Source organism: Muntiacus reevesi, chromosome 1 (assembly GCF_963930625.1).
Source record: "Muntiacus reevesi chromosome 1, mMunRee1.1, whole genome shotgun sequence".
Classification (NCBI taxonomy): Eukaryota; Metazoa; Chordata; class Mammalia; order Artiodactyla; family Cervidae; genus Muntiacus; species Muntiacus reevesi.
The window spans coordinates 184,954,414-184,975,245 of record NC_089249.1 but is presented as its reverse complement, the minus strand read 5'-3'; the positions used below and the strand labels follow the sequence as shown (position 1 = coordinate 184,975,245).

General features: G+C 51.4%; 1 protein-coding gene across 3 annotated transcripts in view; it reads right to left on the bottom strand.

The window, feature by feature from the left end:
* The window catches only part of CPAMD8 (C3 and PZP like alpha-2-macroglobulin domain containing 8), a 99,868-nt gene that overhangs the window by 77,838 nt on the left and 1,198 nt on the right, over nucleotides 1-20,832 (bottom strand). For all 3 annotated transcript variants that reach the window (XR_010660847.1, XM_065917491.1, XM_065917492.1), the window contains exons 2-11: nucleotides 17,093-17,244; nucleotides 15,164-15,186; nucleotides 9,459-9,624; nucleotides 9,328-9,380; nucleotides 7,430-7,447; nucleotides 6,953-7,007; nucleotides 5,674-5,787; nucleotides 3,999-4,083; nucleotides 2,840-2,948; nucleotides 68-295 (exon numbers count right to left, since the gene is read on the bottom strand). Coding sequence is in view for 2 of the 3 variants with exons in the window: in XM_065917491.1 (XP_065773563.1) it covers nucleotides 68-295; nucleotides 2,840-2,948; nucleotides 3,999-4,083; nucleotides 5,674-5,787; nucleotides 6,953-7,007; nucleotides 7,430-7,447; nucleotides 9,328-9,380; nucleotides 9,459-9,624; nucleotides 15,164-15,186; nucleotides 17,093-17,244 (1,003 nt within the window). In the remaining variant the exon portion in view is untranslated. The remainder of the gene's footprint in view (nucleotides 1-67; nucleotides 296-2,839; nucleotides 2,949-3,998; nucleotides 4,084-5,673; nucleotides 5,788-6,952; nucleotides 7,008-7,429; nucleotides 7,448-9,327; nucleotides 9,381-9,458; nucleotides 9,625-15,163; nucleotides 15,187-17,092; nucleotides 17,245-20,832) is intronic.

Sequence of the window (20,832 nt, the reverse complement as noted above, 5' to 3'; positions counted from 1 at the left end):
GGGGTGGGAGGCAGCACAGAGCCTGTGACCTTGACAGGCCCTGCTGGGCACCATGCCTGGGGCTTACCTTCCCCACGTAGGACAGCCCTGGCTTAAACTGTTTCCTTGTGTCCTTGGAGTACCGGATGTCCACCAGCTGCCTCTGGACCGGAGTGGAGTCATCAAAGGCCACCTGATGGCTCCCATCCGCAGCGGTCACCATGGCCCAGATGCTGATGGTGCCCCGGAAGTGCTCAGGGACGTCGGCCGGAATCATGTCCTTCACGCAGATGTTGAAGTCCTGGGAGCCAAGGATCTGGAGGGAGGAGACACACAGGTCATGCTCAGCCAGAGCCGAGTGGCTTTGAGAGATGACTCACAAACACACAGCTCAAGTAGGTGCCCCTCTGGCCGCTTGGAGGACCAGGGGGACTCGATGCGGAGGACCAGCACTCGATGACCCATCCATTCTATGCTATGCTATGCATTCTATGCTATTCTATGCTATGCATCACTGCATGGAGGGTGAACCTCCGGCTGGATATGCACTGTTTTTTAGGAGGACAGAGGTCGGCTCTTCAGGCAGAAGCTAAAACAACCCCTCGGGCCAGACTGCAAGGTGGGGACTTGAACCTGATCAGCCACACGCTGGAGGACTGGCTCCCCTCTCACGCCAGGGTACAGAACCCCCTCAATCAACTCCTCTCTCAGGACTGCTCCCAGGGGCAAATAATCCATGTCCATAAAGAGCTGTGGAGCGAATTACTCAGTAAAGAGAACGTTAAGACAAGAGCTACTGGGGCAGCTTCTAGGGAGAATGGCTAGGATAACAAGGGCATGAGCACCAGGCACAGAGAAGGTGAGAGGCCAGAGTGTCCACTCCACAGAAGAGGAACCACTGGGACAGAGAAAGAGGACACATCCTGGGGGCAAAGAGACGAGGAAGTTGGTTTGGGTGGAGGTAGAGAGGAGGTGGGGATGACATGACTCAGAGCCCCACAATCTCCAGGACTGCTTGTATATGTTACATAGCGGCATGCACACAGTGGAATCTTAAGTTGAAGAAGAAAAATAAAAACCAGATTATGAAATTTTACAAAAAAAAAAAAAAAGAAATTTTACATGCAAGGGGATGTGAAATCATGTAGCCACTTTGGGAAAAAAAAAAATCTGGGAGTTCCTCAAACAACTAAACGTAGTCACCACTCAGAGACTGAACATACAGATGGAGACTAATTGGAAAAGACCCTGATCCTGTGAAAGATTGAGGGCAGGAGAAGGGAGCAACAGAGGATGAGATGGTTGGAGAGCATCACCAACTCAATGGACATGAGTTTGAGCAAACTCTGGGAGACAGTAAAGGACAGAGAAAACCTGGAGTGCTACAGTCTACGGGGTTGCAAAGAGTTGGACATGACTCAGCGACTGAACAGGTATAGAAAAAAAGACCTTTGACTCAAGGTCTGCAGGCACCAGTGTAGGAAGCCAACCCATTACAGTCGGCTCTCCATACCCACAAGTTCCACACCCACAGATTCAACCATCTTCGAAGAGTTTCTGTCTGAGGCTGGTTGAATCCTGGGATGCAGAATTCGCAGACATAGGAGAGCCCAGCTGTATCTATAAGTCAGACTTGTAAGAAGTCAGACATCTATCTCTATAGCAACCCAACAATAACTCCTATGACGATCAGCCCCAAATGGCCAGGACCTAATAACTGACTATTTCCCTGATTTTTGCCCCCACTTCCATCTTAGAAACAATTGTTGTTGTTCAGTCACTAAGTCGTGTCTCACTCTTCGCGACCCCATGGACTGCAGCACACCAGGCTTCCCTGTCCTTCACCATCTCCCAGAGTTTGCTCAAACTCATGTCCATTGAGTCGGTGAGCCATCCAACCATCTCGCCTTCTGTCATCTCCTTCTCCTCCTGCCTTCAATCTTTCCCAGCATCAGGGTCTTTTCTAATGAGTCGACTCTTCACATCAAGTGGCCAAAGTATTGGCGCTTCAGCTTCAGCATCAGCCTTTCCAATGAATATTCAGGGTTGATTTCCTTTAAGATTGACTGGTTTGATTTCCCTGCAGTCCAAGCAACAATTGGAAAAAGTCAAATATGCACCCCTCACCAATTATATTGGATGCCTGCTTCTAGTTACCCACCCATGACTTCCACATGCCAATAGCCTCCCATCATGGCACACCAGAAGCCTTTTCCCTTTTTCACTATAAAGTTTTCCCACTTCTCCACCTGCCTTTTGAGTCTCTGCCAAACACAGGTGATGGTGGCTGACTCCCTTGCTGCAAGCTATGAATAAATAGCCTTTGTTTGTTCTTATTCAGGTGATCATATTTAATTCAAACCATAGAACTCAGGAATTCCACATCCAAGAGATATATCACACAAAAATATACATGAATGTTCCCAGCATTATCCATTAAAAGTCAAGAAGAAGCAATAACTCGTGGGACTTCCCTGGTGGTCCAGTGGTTAAGACTCTGTGCATCCACTCCAGGGGTGTGAATAGTGCCTTCTATATGGATATCTGAATTGCATGGTATGTGAATTATGTCTAAATAAAACTTATCCTCTACCTTTACCTCCAAGAACATCCTAAGAAGAAAGACATCAAAATAGCAATAGTGGCTATGTCTGCCTATCAGAGGATAAGTCAACTTTATTCTTTTTTATATGTTCTAGCCTCTATGTTCAGCCTGTAAGAATTTTATCATCAGGAAAATTCCCACCATACAAACTGTTCTGGAAAGTAAAGTAAAATGGGTGATGACAGAGCCGAAGCCAAGAGTAGGCGCTGTGGGAAGGGACCCACTTGGCGACAGCTCGAGGTTCCTGCTCCTCACCTTGGTGGTCCTAAGGATGGGGCGCCCCACCTCCTGGCTGTAGTACCCCACACCATTCACAGTCATGTTGACGGTTAAAGTCCCCGAGACAGGTTTCCCAAAGGTATACCTGGAACAAAAGGACAAAGAGTAGTAAGTTTCACAAGCAGGTGCCCAGAGGATAGTGGGGAGGGGTCAATCTCAAAAAGGCCCTGAGATCCTCTACACCAAGCCTCATGTTGGACAGAAAAAGAGACCAAGGGTCAGAGAGGAACTCTGGACCCAAAGAAGCAGGGTATGTGAGACAACTGTTGAGATGGGGCACACGTTGGAGTAAGGCAGAACAGAGGATTGAGCAACCATGGGTAACAGGAAGGCCTGGCTAGGCTTAAGTGCCCAAGGAGTTCAACTTTGAGCCAGGGATCTGATTTCTTTGAGCTTCGGTTTCCTCACTGGGAGAATGAGAATAAACCATCTTCTCAGGAATGTAGGTGAAAGACTTAAATGCATGTATGTCATGCCTGATGCAGAGTGGAGACAATTGCTTACTGGGACACAGGAGCAAGATGGGAGCAAAACTGAAAAAAAAAAATACCGCCCAGAAATTTTATAGCATTTTCTGGACTATAAAATGGGAGTGTATCCAGCGCGCCCTTGGAGTTTTTCGGGGAAGAAGCGCAAGGGAGACGTTTCAGCCAGAACCTCCGGCAGGTGGCAGAGCTGGGGCGGGAACACGGGCCTCGTAGAGAGCCCTCCCAGGGGACAGAAAGGAATAGCGCCTCTTGACACCCTCTGGTTGACCCTCACGTCGAGCTCTGTCAACAGCCTGGTCATTCGGGTCTCAAAGAGTCGGACACGACTGAGCGACTGAACAACAAGCGCTCAAAAAAATATCCCTCTGGGGTCAGCGCACTCGCCGTGGATACTGTCTGCGGAGCAAAGCGGCGTTGCTGAAGGGGTGTGCCCTGGAGAGGGGCGTGTCTTAGGGGGGCGTGTCCTGGGGCGGGGCTGCCCTACGGAGGGGACTCTTCTAGGGGAGCGGCAAGTACCGGGGGAAGCGTGCCCGGGAGGCGGGGCCGGGGTGTCCTGGGTGGGGCAGGCCCCGGGGGAGGGGCGGGCCCTGGGGAGGGGCGGGCCGACGGTAGGAAGGCCTCGCAGACCGTGGCCGCCTCTTGCTCACCTGGCTTGCACCGTGCCGGTTTCACACGTGTCCAGGTCCCGGATATAAGCGGGTGGGTCAATAAGGAGCTCAAACTTCGGCAGCACTGAAGGGAGAGAGCAGAGAGGAAGGAGGCAGGGTGGCTTCCACCACCCGGGTGGCTCCAGAAGGGTGCTGGAGGTGTGGGAGGGAAAACGGCAAACTGAACCCCAGGGCCTCACTGCTGACACCAAGGGAATCCACACTACGCCTTGCTGAGTACCGCAGCTCTCTGAGGATTCTGTGGGCCACGTCTATTTTCCATCTTTGAGGGACCAACAGGCTGTTTTTCTCAGGGGACCATATCTCATCAATTTTAGGCCATCTGCATTGAGTGTAGCCAATTCCAGCCCATCCCAGGGCTGCAGAAGTAGCCAGGCTTCTGGACCAGTTATGGGCATCCTAGGGGTGCTGTGGCTGGAGACAGTCCCTCTTTGCTGCCCTGGGCACACCCACCCATTTCATCACCTTGCACAGCCCACAGAGACACGGACACCAGGGAGCAGAACAGAGGAAACATGAAGACTCTGGTCCTAAGAGCTTGTTACATGAGCCTGTAAATCCCTTTTCTTTTGCTCACTGAGTCTCTATCAGGCTTCTGTTGCTTGCAACTTATAACCCTCTCCCCTATGGCTTTTCCTTTCAAGACCTTCTTCACGAAAGGAAGAGAAACCCCTGACCCCATAAGGGAGAATTTTAGCACAGAAGCAGAGTATGTGACTCTGATCCAGGTCCACTCCCCAGCTCTTGTTCCTTGAGCATCTTCCTTAATGACTCTCTCAGCCTCAGTCACTCCATCTGTAAAATGGAGATACCTCATAGGTTCAGGATGAGGATGAAAAAAGAAAAGGAAATGACAGGCTTAAAAAGGAAAGCCATTCTGACACATGCTGCAACATGGATGGAACTTGAGGCATTATGCTCCATGAAATAAGTCACTCACAAAAGGACAAATATTATCATTCTACTTATATGAGGTCATATATTTTACCATGATTTATTTTGAAAGGACATGACAGGGACTTCTCTGGGGGTCCAGTGATTAAGACTGTGCTTCAAAGGCTGGAGGTGAGGTTTCAATCCCTGGTTGGTGAACAAAGATCCCACATGCCATGTGGCGTGGCCAAAAAAAGTTATAAGGAGGACATGAGAGGGGCTTCCCTGGTGGCTCAGTGGTAAAGAATCCGCCTGCCAGTGCAGGGGACACAGGTTCAATCTCTGATCCGCGAAGATCCCACATGCCGTGGAGCAGCTAAGCTCACGTGCTACAACTACTGAGCCTGTGCTCTAGAGTCTGGGAGCCACAACTACTGAGCTCACGTCCTGCAACTACTGAAGCCCATGTGCCCTAGAGCCCATGTTTAGCAAGAAGCAAAGCCACCACAATGAGAAGCCCATGCATTGCAGCTAGAGAGTAGCCCCTGCTCATCTCAAACAGAGAAAAGCCGGCATGCAGCAACAAAGACCCAGCACAGCCACAAATAAATAATAGATAAAAAAGACACAGCAAAGACCCAGCCTTCCACTTCATGCCTGGCCCTCCTGAGCCCCCAGTAAATGAGGCTCCTGCCACCTTCTTCCTTATTATCTGTGTCGCCACTGGGACTGTGGTTCCCCCAGGTCTGAAATCTTAAGATCCTAAGATTCTCCAACTTACCATACTTCTGAACTTCAAAGGACCTGTTGTACACGTGGCCTTGCATTTCGACAAAAACGAACCATTCTCCGAGTACCGGCTGGTCAGACAAGGGGAAGGTCATGTTGGTGATGCCTGTGTGAAGAGAGACTCCCCCTCATCCTGGGGCAATTGTGTGGGCAGAGAGCCCAGCATCTGGTGGTGAGGTGCCCTGGGGACCTGGCCTCTCCCCCTCCCCGCACGGCCCCTCAGGGAAGCTCAAGGCCACCCTGAGGCTGGCAAGGGTTTGGCAGAGCCAGCACCTCCTCCATAGACTAAGTTGGGGAAACAGGGAGAGGCCGCACTTAGGGTTCCAGGGGGAGCCCTGAGGCCAAAGCCAAGTGCAGGCCGTGAGCCAAGTGAGCCAGGAAACAGGTCCTCCCAGCTCCTCCACTCTGCTCCCCACCCAAGTCATTCCCTCTGGGACAGAGAATCACACAAGCCCTGTCCCTACTCGGCAACCTTCCCCAGGCATCTAAGAATCAAGAAGAGGGACATGGAGAGGGGTCAAGGCCAGGCCAGAGGACCTGGAGGCATGCATGATGCTGCACCAACCACCAGGACCCACCATGTCGGCTGGGTCCATACTCTGCGTTTGACTCAGAGGACTCGGGGGTCTGCCATGTTTATGCATCTCCCAGGTCGAGGGGCACAGCTGTCCACAGTCTCCCCAGATCCCTGCTACAGCTCTCCTGTCATGGGACTCCACTTTCGTTAGGGCCAAAGCACAAAAGGAGATGTCAGTTACACGGCCCTCATGGTTCCATGCGTGCTTGCCTGCTTGGCACTCAATCGTGTCTGACTCTTTTGCGACCCCGTGGACTGAAGCCCACCAGGCTCCTCTGACCATAGAATTTCCCCGGCAAGAATACTGGGGTGGGTTGCCATTTCCTTCTCCAGGGGATCACTGTCATAGAGAAGGAAGAAAAATGCCAGTTCCTCAGCCAAAGCAAAGCCTTCTGACTCCTAGCTGAAAAAGCAATGTCTTGTGTTGGGTGGAGAGTGAAGACGAGAGCTCTGTAGTGGGAAGAAGGTGGGGTGCCAACAAACAAGGCTCTGATATTCCAGAAAGGTCTCAATTTATGGGAGGAGCCTCAGTTGGGATTCCGGAGACAGAAAAATGGGCAGAGGGTCCCATGCTCCAGGAAAGGAGTGGCAGGTGTCGAGGCAGAGCACATCCTATTTTCCTGGAAGCTTTATCACATCTGCCACCCAAAGGTGCAGCCCCCAAACCCCGGAAGGAATGAGAAGAGAGACTTACCACAACACAAGGGCTCCAAGTGTCTCCATTCCATCATCCGCGAGCCTCGGGGGTCCTGCAAGATGACACACACAATAAGCTCAGGACAGCCCACGTGTGCCCGGCATGCACGAGGACCTTCCAAGCCCCCTCTCTAGGACAAGACAGGCATCAAGGCAGGCCCCAAGATTAGCTATTTATGATGAGCAAACGGAAGCTCGGGGCATAGAAGGGACATGTCTGAAGACAAGAGGGCAGAAGAGGTCATCCTGACTCCCCATTTAGGGAGGTGCTTGAAAATCAACAAAGACATGGGCAGACACATACTCAGTTTACCCCAGGGGTGAGTCAGGGACAGGGCTGGACCCGGTCTCAGCCTGTGGGGTACCGGGGCAGGCAGGGATCAACCCAGAGGCGGGGTAGTACACACAGACAGACCAGGTCTTGCAGACAGCAGGCTGTCCCCAAGCCAGAGCTGCAGAGAGGCAGGACACTCACCAGGACATAAGCTTCCAGCTGCAAATGAGACAGACAGAGGCCGTAAGCAAACCCTCCTAAAAGACCTCAGCTGTCTGTGCATGCTGAGTGTTCATCCCTTGGGACAGGCTCAGGTGCTGTAATGGCTTGAATGGTACCCCCAACTCCTCCCCAAATTCATATGTGATGTCCTCAACCTCAATTCTCAGAACACGTCTATATTTGGAGATGGGTCTTTATGGTGGTGATTTCAAGGCCCCTACCATAAGTCCTGGGCTCTCCTGGCGGCTCAGTGGTAAAGAATCCACATGCCAATGCAGGAGATGTAGGTTCAATCGCTGGATGGGGAAGGAAATAGCAACCCACTCCAGGATTCTTGCCTGGAAAATCCCACGGACAGAGGAGGCTGTCGGGCTACAGTCCATGGGGTCACAAAGGGTAGGACACAACTGAGTGACTAAACAACAAAGCATAGGTCCCAATCCGATAAGACCTGTGTCATAAGAAAGGAGAATCTGAAAACAGATGGGAATGAAGGGAAGACAAAATAAAGAGGAAGAGAGAAGACATCCAGTGACAAGCCTAGGAGGGAGGCCTGCAACAGGTTCTCCCCTCATGGTCCTTGTTCTTGTTGGTCAGCCACTCAGTCATGTCTCACTCTCTGCAGCCCCATGGTCTGCAGCAACCAGGCTTCCCTGTCCTTCACCATCTCCCAGAGTTTGCTCCAATTCATGTCCATTGGGTCAGTGATGCCATCCAACCATCTCATCCTCTGCTGCCCTCTTCTCCTGCCTTCAATCTTTCCCAGCATCAGGGTCTTTTCCAATGAGCTGGCTCTTTGTATCAGGAGACCAAAGTATCGGAGCTTTAGCTGCAGCATCAGTCCTTCCAATGAGTATTCAGGGTTGATTTCCTTTAGGATGGACTGGTTTGATCTTGCAGTTCAAGGGACTCTCCAGAGTCTTCTCCAGCACAATTCGAAAGCGTCAGTTCTGCGCTCAGCCTTCTTTACATCCAGTTCTCCCATCACATGGTTCTTGGAAGGAATCAATTCTACTCATACCCTGATCTTAGACGTCTAGCCTCCAGAACTGGGAAAGAATGCATTTCCGCCCTTTAAGTCACCCAGCAAGCTCACGCAGTTGCCAATGGCAATGAGGGTTGGCTGAGCTCCATTTCGTGGTCTCCGTGTTCCTTGCTCCCGATCACAGCCCTGCCATCCCTCACAGACTCCTCCTCCACACCCTAAGGAGGACGACTCCTCCAAGCAGCCCTCGCATGTGGCAACTGGCTTGTTTTTAGTGACTCATGCCAGGTTCCTTGAAGGCCTGGGATCCACGCTTTTTATCTCTGATCCTCCAGCACCAGCCTGGGGCCTGGCTTCCAGCTGGTGCCCATCAGTGCCAAACTGAACAGTCCACACTGACTCCAGGGAAGGACAACTGCTTGCACACCTGTGCCTCCTGATCCCAATGACATGTTCTGCTGGGTTCCACGCGTGGCTGACTCTGTGCATGTGGATACAGCCCCATCAGCTCAGGGGTGTCCATACTGAATCCAGAGGCACCAGGAAACTTTGCAGTTTGAATTCAATGTCCTGTGATTTATCCTTCTTGGACTTCACCCATTTCAGGCCCTCAACCAGCCTCCAGCGGAACACAGGCAGCTGCCGGTACGGAGGACCACTGGCCTCTGCGGGGACCTCTGGAGGAAGCACTTCCACTAATGCCCTTGCCTCTCTCTGTCACACAGACCTCCCTCCTGGCTCCCCCAGCAGATGTGGAGCCCCGGGAAGAAACCAAGAATGCAGGTAGAAATTGGAAGAGGCAGGAGGAAAGGCAAATTTTGGATGATGGCCCTGGCCAGGCTGGACCCTCATGGGTGAGTTCCAGGCACATAGTTTTAGAAGAAGATCTCACCTTTTCGCTGGTGGGCCTCAGGTCTGGGGTGACGGTGAAGATACTGATGAGCACTGGAAGAAAGAAGAGAGGTGTGTGGCAGCTCCCATCCATGGCCAGCCCTCCCACCCCGACCCGCGCTGGCCGCCCACCTCGGTGCTTGGGTCTGTACACCGGCTTGTCGGTCTGAATGAATACGGAGGCTCCCCGGCTGTCCACGGTCACTGAAGTTTGGTTGTGGAAGAGGGGGCCCTCCTCTACCCGCCAGTCACGGCCCCACACCTTCAGGAGGGCCTGGCCCCGGAGGCCCGTGGGCACCTGCAGGCAGAGCATGGAGCTTTGGGCAGGGAGTGTCGCCCTGGAAGGGATCCAGGTATTGAGAAAGCAGCGTGGAAGTCTAAGTCAGGGGTGACTCTAAGTCACCCAGGGTGACTGTTCCCCCCAAGGAACATGTGGCAGTTTTTGGAGACATTTTTGGGTGTCATAGTTGCAGGGAGCCGGTGCTACTGGAGTCTGGTGGGTGAAGGTCAGGGATGCTGTTCAAGACCCTGAGATGCAGAAGACGGCCCCACAGCAAGGAATGATCAGGCCCCAAATGTCAGCAGTGCCAAGAGTGAGAAATGCTGGTCTACCCTAACATGGCAGACCTTCTCTCCTGGCACTGCAAGCTTGCAAAAATATTCTTAGCCCTGTAGAACTCCAAGGGCTAATGTAGAACATCTTACCCAAATACGGCCCTCGCTGGTGAATTGGGAAAAAGTGGCGATGGAGACCCCAGCCCCTTCATATACATGTATACTGACTCTTTGCGACCCCATGGACTGTAACCTGCCAGGCTCCTGGAAATAGGTTGCCATTTCCTTCTCCAGGGGATCTTCCCGACCTAGGGATCAAACCCATGTCACCTGCATTGGCAGGCAGATTCTTTACCACTGAGCCACCTGGGAAGCTTCATGTGTATCAATACGTCGTACATGCACATATATTTTTATGTGCCATATATATAAATATATATGACGTATGGCCTCTGCTTTGCCTCACTGTAAGCACTGCACACACATTATCCAATCCCATTCATATGAAATGTCCAGGACAGGCTAATCCATAGAGACAGAAAGCAGATCAGTGGGTACCAGGGGCTGGAGGGAGCTGGGAAGTGGTGACAGCTAATGGGGATGGGGCTTCCTTTTAGGGTGACAAAATAGTTCCCTACTCTGGAACTAGATAGGGGTGGGGCTTGCACAACACTGTGCTGTGCTAAATGCCACTGAACTGTCCACGTTAAGATGGTTAAAGTGGGGGGAGGGGGGAATTCCTGGATGGTCCGGGGGTTAGAACTTGGTGCTGGCACTGCCAAGGGCCCGGGTTCAATCTCTGGTCCAGAAACTAAGATCCCACAAGTCTCACAGCATGCCCAAAAATAAACTTTTAAAAATAATAACTAGTTAAAGTGGTTTAAAATATTATTTTTTGCCACCTAGGCAGATAAAACAACAACAATAACAAAGCCCCACTGCAGTCTTAAGGATTTGCCCAGGAGTTCGCACTTTTCTTGGGCAAAATTTCTAGGGATGGAAGCCACCCTATATAATGCCTTTTTTTTTTTTTTAAGTGATGAGCAGAACACCCGTGCATGTAACCTATAGAAGCTCCTTTTGTGATTAAAGCAAACAAAAGTCACAGCTCCCCGGGTGTGACCAAGCGTCTTGTCTGTGATGCTATGACCATCCCTGGGCACCCTCTGGGTGGACAGTCAGCGGTCAGCAGTCCACACAGTGAGCCACATGAACCACCAGTTCCTAAGACCATCCAAACGTGGGGTGTTCCTCTTGCGGTTGTCAGCAGCCCCCCGTGTGGTCCCTCAAAGGGTGAAAAGGCCCTTGTCACCATCGCTGGGAACCCCCCAGGGTACTGCTGTATTATCGGACCATCCTCAGGTCAGTGTGCCCATCTGGGGATTCGGGCGGGGTGTGGCAGGGCCTTCTGCATTCCTCCAGAGCCTTTCTCAGGCTGTTCCTCTTGTCTGCTGCGAACATCATCTGAGAGACCCTCCCGGCCCGTCCACCTGCCACCCTCAGGAGGGCGCACCTCAGGACTCTGGGGTCCCTCCTAACTGCAGTGGATCTTCAGGACCAACCTGAGGATAATCCTCTTGCTCTCACCCCCAAATCCTTACCTGCTTCTGTTTCTGGAAACCTCTCAGCATTGGCCAAAGACCCTCATGAAATGAGGGAAAATCCTCAGGCCACCCAGGGGAGTGGGCATGGACAGGTAGGAGGGAGCTGGTGGGTGAGGTCGGGGGTCTGTGTGCCAACAGGTGGTTTGGAGGTCCAGGGACCAAGAAGCTGCCCCTGAGAACAGAAAGGATCAAATGTGACCCTTGGGGACATACAGTGAACCTGCCCCAGGCCTCGAAAGCCACAGAGAAGCCATTTCCAATTAAAATCCCAGCTTTAAGTGGCAGGTGTCCCTGGTGGCTCAGACAATAAAGAATCTGGCTGCAATGCAGGAGACCCAAGTTCAATCTCTGGGTCGGGAAGATGCCCTGGAGAAGGCAATGGCAACCCACTCCAGTATTCTTGCCTGGAGAATTCCATGGACAGAGGAGCCAGTTTATGGGGTCACAGAGAGTCGGACACGACTGAGTGACTAACACTTTCACTACCGGGTCCTTCACCTGCCAACCACCAGAGGTCTTTCTAGAATGTTCTAAACTGAGTTGATTCCCCTTCCCCGCCCGTGACCTCCATCATTCACATTCACTCCTTTAGCATCAGTGACAGCCAAGGACTTGGGGCTGAGATCCAAGCAGGGGAGACGGCCAGGCAAAGCTGGTGCTGTGCCTCCAGCTGAGGGTGAAGGTGGGGGGACCTGGGGTCTGGCTAAAGCAAGCTCCCTGAGATTGGCTACCCACAGCCTGAGGAGGGCTGTGTGGAGGAGCCAGTTCTACCGCAGGCCTGTCCAGCACCCAGATTAACGCCCAGCACCCCGCCCCTCCAGGCCAGGGAGGCCACTGGGGCTCTGGGTGTGGGTCCCAGACTCCCGGATTCCGTGGGCATCCAAAAATCATCCTGGGAGAGAAGGCACCAGATGCTCTGGACCCTCTGAGTTTCCAACACATCACAGTGCAGATGGGTGATCACGACTATAAGGACATGACACACGACACTCATGGACGGTGGTGACAGGTGACAGGGTTCCTCTCTGAGATGGAAACCTCCTAATGCAGGGGAATCCGGGTCGTGGCCATTTCCACAGACTGGAGATCCAACTCCCACTATTTATTGGGGCTCCTAGCTGACTCCACTCCAGGCCACTGGCTGCCTTACTTTGCCTTTTTCCTGTCCCAGGACCTTTGCACTGGCTGTTCCCTCCACCTAGAATGCCCTTCCCTGCATGTTACTTCCTGCCAGTTTCAGCTCATAGGGGCCCTCCCGCCATACAAAATGTGATTCTAGATTCTACCCTACTCCTCAGCATCCTCTCTCCCTGACATATTTTAAAATAAAACAGGACACTTGCTAGTCTCTGAAGTGATCACGTTTATGTAATTGGGGGCTTACTGTCTGACCCACCCCTTCACCCACCACCAGTGAGGCCAGAGGCTGAGAGCAAGGAATGAGTCCAACTTCGTGCTTGGGATTTAATGGGTCTTGGTTACACAGATGCATGGGTAAGTCTGAAAAACTGGAATAAAACATCACGAGGTTTTAGGCATGTTCGCCGGAAAGTCCCATTACAGAGCTCTTATCGCCATCCTCACCACACAGGTGAGAGGATGAGGCACAGACTGGGCAGGGCCTGCCCTTGGCAGCCAACGGTGACACTGGGTCCCACAGCTCTGGTTTCTAAAACGTGTACCTGGAAGCACTCAGGTCCCCGAGGCAGGCAGGGCTGGGGAGTGGGTGGGGCAGTGGGTGGACGGGGCGGGTCCAACACCCACGAGAGCAGCTTCTCTCATGTCTGATACCCACACAGTGCTTCCACAGAGCAGACTTTCTCAGCCTCAGGACTACTGATGCTTAGGACTGAGTCATCCTCTGCAGGGGTGGGGATAGGAGCGTCCTGTCCCTCTAAGGTGCTGAGCAGCACCTCTGGCTTCCACCCAGGATCTAGCCTGTGAACAGTGCCTTCTTATGTGCCATTTGTTGGGCAGTCAGGGACAGCATGTAATCTTAACCCTGTCGGGACAGTCTTGCTTACTTTCTTTTTTTCTGATGAGTAATATGCTTTACTAAGGGGCTTCCCCGGTGGCGCTAGCGGTAAAGAACCCGCCTGCCAATGCAGCAGTTGTGACAGACTCGGGTTCAGTCCCTGGGTTGGGAAGATCCCCTGGAGGAGGGTATGGCAACCCACTCCAGTATTCTTGCCTGGAGACTCTCATGGACGGAGGAGCCTGGTGGGATATGGTCCATAGCATCACAAAGAGTTGGACACAACTGAATCAACTTAGCACGCACACATGCTTTATTAAAAGTACTTCTCTAAATAAAATATACAAGCCTTCCTTTTTTTCCTAAGTAGTCTGTCTCAGTGGATATGACAGCCCCACTTGCTGATTCAAAAGAAGCAGATCTGCTCACAGGAAGCCAGCAAGGGCGGCTCTAGCCTATTTATCCTGAGTTTTCCAAATGCTGACATCTGGCTGGTTCATTCTCAGTGGAGGGGCCGTCCTGTGCATTTTAGAATGTTGAGCAGCATCCCTGGTTTCTACCCATTAGAAGCCAGTAGCAACCCCCATTCCTGCTCCCCAAGCTGTGAAAACCAAAATTGTCTTACGACAATGCAAGCCTCACCCCCGCCACCTGGAGGGAACTCTAGAGAAAGAATTCTATTCTAACATTGACAATAGGGCAGGAAGACCACTGCTCCATGGCAATGAGACACTAATGATGCATCCCATACCTCGGAAGAGGAATCGCCCAGGACTTCGTTATAACAACTGGGGAAGGGCACAGGGGAGGGGACATTATAATTTAGAACAAGTCTCTATTTAGCCCATCCTTTCAGGGACTCCTTGAAGCATCTGGTAAGCGTTAAGGATGAGCTAACCCAGAAAATGCCGACAATTTCAAGGCTTACAATCGCCTTGAAATTCAAGGACTCGAGTTAAAAAGTCCATGTCAGAGAATGACCTACATGCAGTTTGATATGTCAAGTAATTTTAAAATAATAATATTCAGTGTGAACAAGGCTGCAGGAAATCTGATCTCTAATGTATAGCCGGTGATGCCGTGCCCGGGCACTGCTGAGTCTTCTAAGACAAAACAGGATCCAGCAAGAGTCTTGGATCCTGATCTGATAGTTCTTCTTTCAGGGTGTTCAGTCTAAGGCAGGCATCCAGAAGGTTAATATAGCTTCATGCACAAATATGCTCTCAACTTTTGGATTACATTATCAAAATCCTGAAAACAAGAAAAAATCTAACCATGTACAACTGTGTATGTGAGGGCGGGGGGTGTTAGTAAATTAGTATATAAAAGAGATGCAGTGGGATGCTGTTTACAATAGGAGGCAAATTATAATTATAGAGATGTGGAAACATGGAAGTATATTTATGCAACGTGTTGAGAGAAAATAGCAGGAAAGACCACAAGAGACCCTTTAATTGCAACTATGAAAGAAAATGTCTTTATGTGGACAAAGATTTATGGGAAACATAAAAAAGTGAAAAGTAGGAGGCATGAGATTATGGGTGAGTTTTCTCCTTTTCTAATCTTTCTTTCCCTTTGTTATTAATTTTTAACATCACCATTAATGATTTTTCTCACAACACATGCAACTTCTCTTGTTCCATTCCAACTCAATTCTTTATTCCCGAGGTAGGGCTTCCGATTTTAAAATTTCACAGGCTTACCTTGAGTTTGATGGTTCCTTTATCTAAAATATGAAAATAAAATGAAAACAGTTACATCAGGAGCTGTGTTTTTATGCCTCCCTGAGATGCAGCCTTACAAACAAGGGTTTTCTCAACCCAGAGGGATTTTCTGTGGACAAACACACACCCTGGGTCATGCTGGTCTGGCCTGGGTTGGGTTGGGATTGGCAGAAATGAGAGGTTTCCTCCAAGCTGGCGAGTACTGAAGACCAGGGGAGATGGACAAAGCCGAGCTATTCAGGGGAAGGTTGGCCAGCCTGCATACTTAATTCATTTCACCCCTGGCCCTTGCCCAAGGTAAGCTGTGAAGTGAGCAAAGAGAAAACTCCATGGGAGAGGACCAAGGAGAAGGGTGGAGAGAGAGGAGTCTGAGGTCCCCAGTGGACCTTACTCCAATGCATCTAACTAGTCTCCCATCAACCTCTCTCTTCTACCCGAATGATTCATTTGTTGTCTGACACTTGCCTGGGCGCTTTGGCCTCTAGGACTAGCAGGAATCTACTGGTTTTGCCTTCCAGTGTCCATTCTCTGCTTTCTTGGAGGAGCCAACTGTCCAGCTCCTAGTGGGGCTCTGCTCATCTCTCCTGAGGCTCTGTGCAAATCTACACAAGATTTCCCCTTAGTCATAGTGATTTGTTTAGGGTTGAGCATATGGCCTAAAATGGGCTGATCAGCATGGTCCAGCTGGTCACAGGGATTGGGTCTGAGTTGAGCACATGACCCAACATGGGCCAATCAGTATAGACTTTCCCTCTGGTCACAGGGATTGGTTCAGGACTGAGTACATGACCCAACATGGGCCAATTAGAGGGAATCCTGGGACTTTCCCCCAAGATTCTGGAACTGCTAGTCCCCCGGAGCTTTGGGGAGACACAGGTACATCCAGAGATGGAGCTGGGAGGCTGGACCACTGATGCCACAGGACTTTTCCAGTGAAGAGCCCATAAACTCTCTGTTGCTGAAAAAGTATTAGTCACTCAGTTGTGTCTGACTCTTTACAATCCCATAGACTGTAGCCCACCAGGCTCCTCTGGTTGCTACCACGGTAAAGAATCTGCCTGCAATGCAGGAGACCCAGGTTGGATCCCTGGGTCAGGAAGATCCCCTGGAAAAGGGAATGGCAACCCACTCCAGTATTCTTGCCTGGAGACTTCCATGGACAGAAGAGCCTGCAGGGCTACAGTCCATGACGTTGCAAAGAGTCAGACACTCTGTTGCTGAAGCCAACCTGATTTGGGTTTCAGGACTGGCCCATGGAGTCAGGATGGCCTGCACTCCTTCCCTCCTCCCCTGGGGGACAGGGGCTGCCTTATTGGCCTTGGAGACCTGACATCCTCTCTCGGTATCTCCTGTGGCCGCACCTCATTCTGTGTGATGAATGAGTTACCTGCTCAGCTAGACTTTAGGCCCTGAGGCTGGGACCTGCTCTCCACACCTCTGTCCAGGAGGCCAGCACCACTGTTATCTGCAGTTTATGGAGGAAAGTGGAGGAGCAACTGACTGAGGGGCCTAAACTCAACTCAGTGGCAGGCTGGCTGTGAGCCCAGGTCTGAATCTAACTCCTCAGGGGTGCTAGAAGCTCAACAAAAGGTCTGAAAAGGTCACAAGGTTCCCTCTGGGCCCACTCTCCACCTCCAGCCAAAGCTGACTTGAAAGGGTGCCCAACTCTACCCAGATGGGCACCCACTGAACCTGAGCTGCTGAGGAACAAGCACCCTGATTTTCCAGACTGAACAGGGGACTGGCCCTCCTAGGCCTTACTCTCTCCATTTGTAAAGTGGTGAGAAGACAACCTGCCCTCCTCCCCCTGACGGCATTCCAGGTGAAGAGTTGGAAGAAGCCGACACTACCCGATCCCTTATTAAGACCATTCTGCAGAGGGAGAAGAAGGCCCGTTCAGGGACCTACCCTGGATGGCTCCCTGACTCTGTGCCACCGCCTTGCCCAGGGCCACCAGCTGAGCCTGGACCATGACTTCCCTGGGGGAGTTAAAGATGGTCACACTGATGGCTTCCTCCACTCCGGAACGGAAGACGGAGGGTGCGGCGATCAAATAGCCCCTGCAGAAGAGGAGAACATCAGTGAAGGCCAAAGGCTTCTGACCCATTCCTAGCCTCAGGGTCACCTGGCTGAATCGGGGTGCAACCTGGGTGGACTCCTGCCTAAGCCTGACCACACCCTGACGGCACAGTCACTTTATGACTGTGTCCCCTACCAACCTGTGAACCCCTGAAGGCTTGTTCACCTCTGAAGTCTCCCCCAGTAGGTAAGAATCCACTTTCTCTGGATCTACCTAGCACCACACTCCCTCTTTGATCTCGACATTTTAGCCTCTGGACTTTTTTTCTCAGCTTCTTCTGCCACAGGACCTTTGTACATGCCGCACCCACAAACTAAAATACTCTCCCCCGGAGGCTCAGTAACTGGCAGGATCCCACAGGGTCAAAACCACCCCATGAGAAGTGGTAACATCTCCCACGTACAGAGTCAGAAATTAAGCACCAGAGAAGCCAAATCACGTGCCTGAGTCAGTGAGAGATTAGGATACAAAACCAGGAAGCTCTAGAACGTGGTGGAAGGAAGCGAGGAGCCACTTGCAACACTAATTTTAAGAATAAGACCCTAAACACAAACTAAATGGCCTAAACCAGGAAAAGCACTGTGAACAGCGAAATCAAAACAGTTCTCTCTTTCTGAAAACTCAAATTTGACTGAGGACTTTTCTGGAAGAAAGGTGTCCTTAGCCTGTTTTCCAGATGGGAAAGCTAACATTGCAGAAGGAGAAGGAACACCCACCAGATCGCACAGCCAGGCGGGCTCTCTTAGGGCACCTGACCTGGAGGCCTAGGTCCTCCCCACCTCCTTGTTATTTTGCAGCATTTGCTGGAAAATTACAGAGGCTCATCCAAAACCACATGACCCGCTCATGATGCAATGACAAATGCTGAGAGCCTGGCAGCACAATTCCAATGGTGCAGAACTATAGACAGCGGGGACTCACCTGGTGATCCAATGATTAACAATCTGCTGTCCAATGCAGGGAACGTGGATTCGATCCCTGGCTGGGGAACTAGGATCCCACATGCCCTGGGGCACCTAATTAGAGAAACCTGCCATTTGCCACATCTAGAAAAACCTGCATGTTGCAATGAAGCTCCTGCCTGCTGCTAAGCAGCTATACTCCAATATAAGTTAAAAAACAAAAATAAAAAACCCTACAGGTACCAGAAGGAAACAGGAAAAAAGGGAAAAACAGTGGGCCAAACATTGAGATCAGGAGAGATTTTTTTATTTCTCAAAATCCTTTTCGGGAAAAAAAACCTCAGGCCCACACACAGAAAGAGGCAATTAGATTCTTACCACACACCACATGGACTTCCCTGGTAGCTCAGACAGTAAGGAATCTGCCTGCAATGCAAGAGACCTGGGTTCGATTCCTGGGTGGGGAAGATCCCCTGGAGGAGGGCATGGCAACCCGCTCCAGTATTCTTGTCTGAAGAATTCCATGAACAGAGGAGCCTGGCGGGCTACAGGCCATAGGGTTGCAAAGAGCTGGACACGACTGGGCAAACTCTTTCACATACCACACGCTAAAAGGTTCATGGAGACACACCATGTACTATAGGACTCCAGACCTGATACGTGTGTGCAAAGACCCTAGTTCCATGGGTGCACTGCCCCAGCAGTGGATGGACCTAGTAATGACCCTGGGGTCCCATGATCCGTTTGACCTCAGCACCAAGAAGTACCTGCAATGACTGGGTTCTTGTGTGCAGAGGGTTTGGCCTCAGCCATGCACAGAGCATGCCCTGCTCCTGTGGATGGAACTGCACCAACTGGAGCATGCAGTGCCCCTGGGTTTCATGGATGTTTTGTCCAGATCCAGCACTGACAGTCATGTCTACTGACCCCACATCCCATATGTTCTATCTGACGCCAGCACCTCTCAGAGCATGCAGTGATACTGGGACGGACAGGGACTGTCTCGAGCGAGCCTGGGAAGACCCTGGCTTCATATGTGATGTGCAGCGTCTGGTTCCAGCATTGACCAGTGGGTGCAATGACCCTGGAGCCCTTGTGCAGGGTCTGGCCTCAGCAGTGCACAAGAGCACGTGATGGTCCTGAGTCATGATCCCGAGTACGGTACAGTTATGTGCCGTCTGGAGCAGAGTCACCCCAGGTACGTGTTGTGGACTATCGAACTCCAGTGCGGACCAGCACCTGTGTGCCCTGTCCCACTGCCATCTGCGAATACGGCTGCCTTTCAGGACTTAGTATGTCCAGCTCCCAGATGATTCCCAGGCACTCCCACATAGCACCTGCTGAGTGTGGAAGAGCACTTGGGCAATTTGCCTGTCCATTTTCCTTGGGATTTCTTTTTTTTAATATTTATTATCTATTTATTTGGGTTGGGTCTTAATTATGGCACTCAGGATCTAGTTCCATGACCAGGGATCAAACCCAGACCCCTTGCATTGGGAGCATGGACTCTTAGCCACTGGACCACCAGGGAAGTCCTTCCTTGCACACTTCTAAAGCCTTTATCCAGATCTGAGTTAGCATCTTCACCCAAAGGTACAGAGAACCTGATGGAACTAGATTAAATTTCCCTGCACCTCAGGAGTTGCAACTGATGAAGTGTTTGCCAGTCAATCCCTATCTCCCTGATATATGCTCTGACAGCTGGGCTGATCCTGACTTCTCATCCATTGCTCTTGGAAGGTCCCATCCTAAGAAAGCTGGTATTTGGCAAAGTGTAGACAGGACGGGTCTTACAACAATATGCAAACCCACAGAGCTTTCTGGCACCAGGCATTCCTCACACAAAAATCACATGGATCAGAGAAGCAGATATCTGGGGCTATTCCTAAAATGGGATCCTTCAGGCTGGTGGGTCACATCTCTGGCTTATAGCCAGAATTAATCTGGAACCCCAGGTTGGTCATTGCATGTCTCCCACGGGGTTCCATTCCTCTCACAGTAGGTAAGACCCGCACCGCGCCCCCCACCCAGGGAAACTTTAGTCGGAGGCGAACATTCCTGAGAATGGTTTAAAGCGCTGCATCTCGGGGACTCTGAACTTGGTCCTTAGAAGGCGGAGCCTCTCGTGGAGGGCAGGGTCATGCTTTGGGGTGGAGGGCTGTCCTGTGCATGGTAACATCCTGGCCTTCAACCCAGTAGATCCCAACAGCATCCCTCGCTCTCGATGGTGGTGGTGGTGGTTTGGTCAGTAAGTCACATCCGACTCTTGCAATCCCATAGACTGTGGCCTGCCAGGCTCCCCTGTCCTTGCGATTTCCCAGGCAAGAATACTGGAGTGGGTAGCAATTTCCTTCTCCAGGGGATCTTCCTCACCCAGGGATTGAACCTGGGTCTCCCAGGTGGCGCTAGCGGTAAAGAACCTGCTTGCCTAATGCAGGAGACGTAAGAGATGTGGGTTCCATGTCTGGGCTGGGAAGATTCCCTGGAGGAGGGCATGGCAACCCACTCCAGTGTTCTCGCCTGGAGAATCCCCCTGGACAGAGGAGGCTGGTGGGCAGCAGTTCATGGGGCTGCCAAGAGTCGAATAGGACTGAAGCGACTTAGCACACACGCACACTCCTGCGTTTCAGGCTGATTCTTTACTGACTCAGGCAGGTACTAACGAA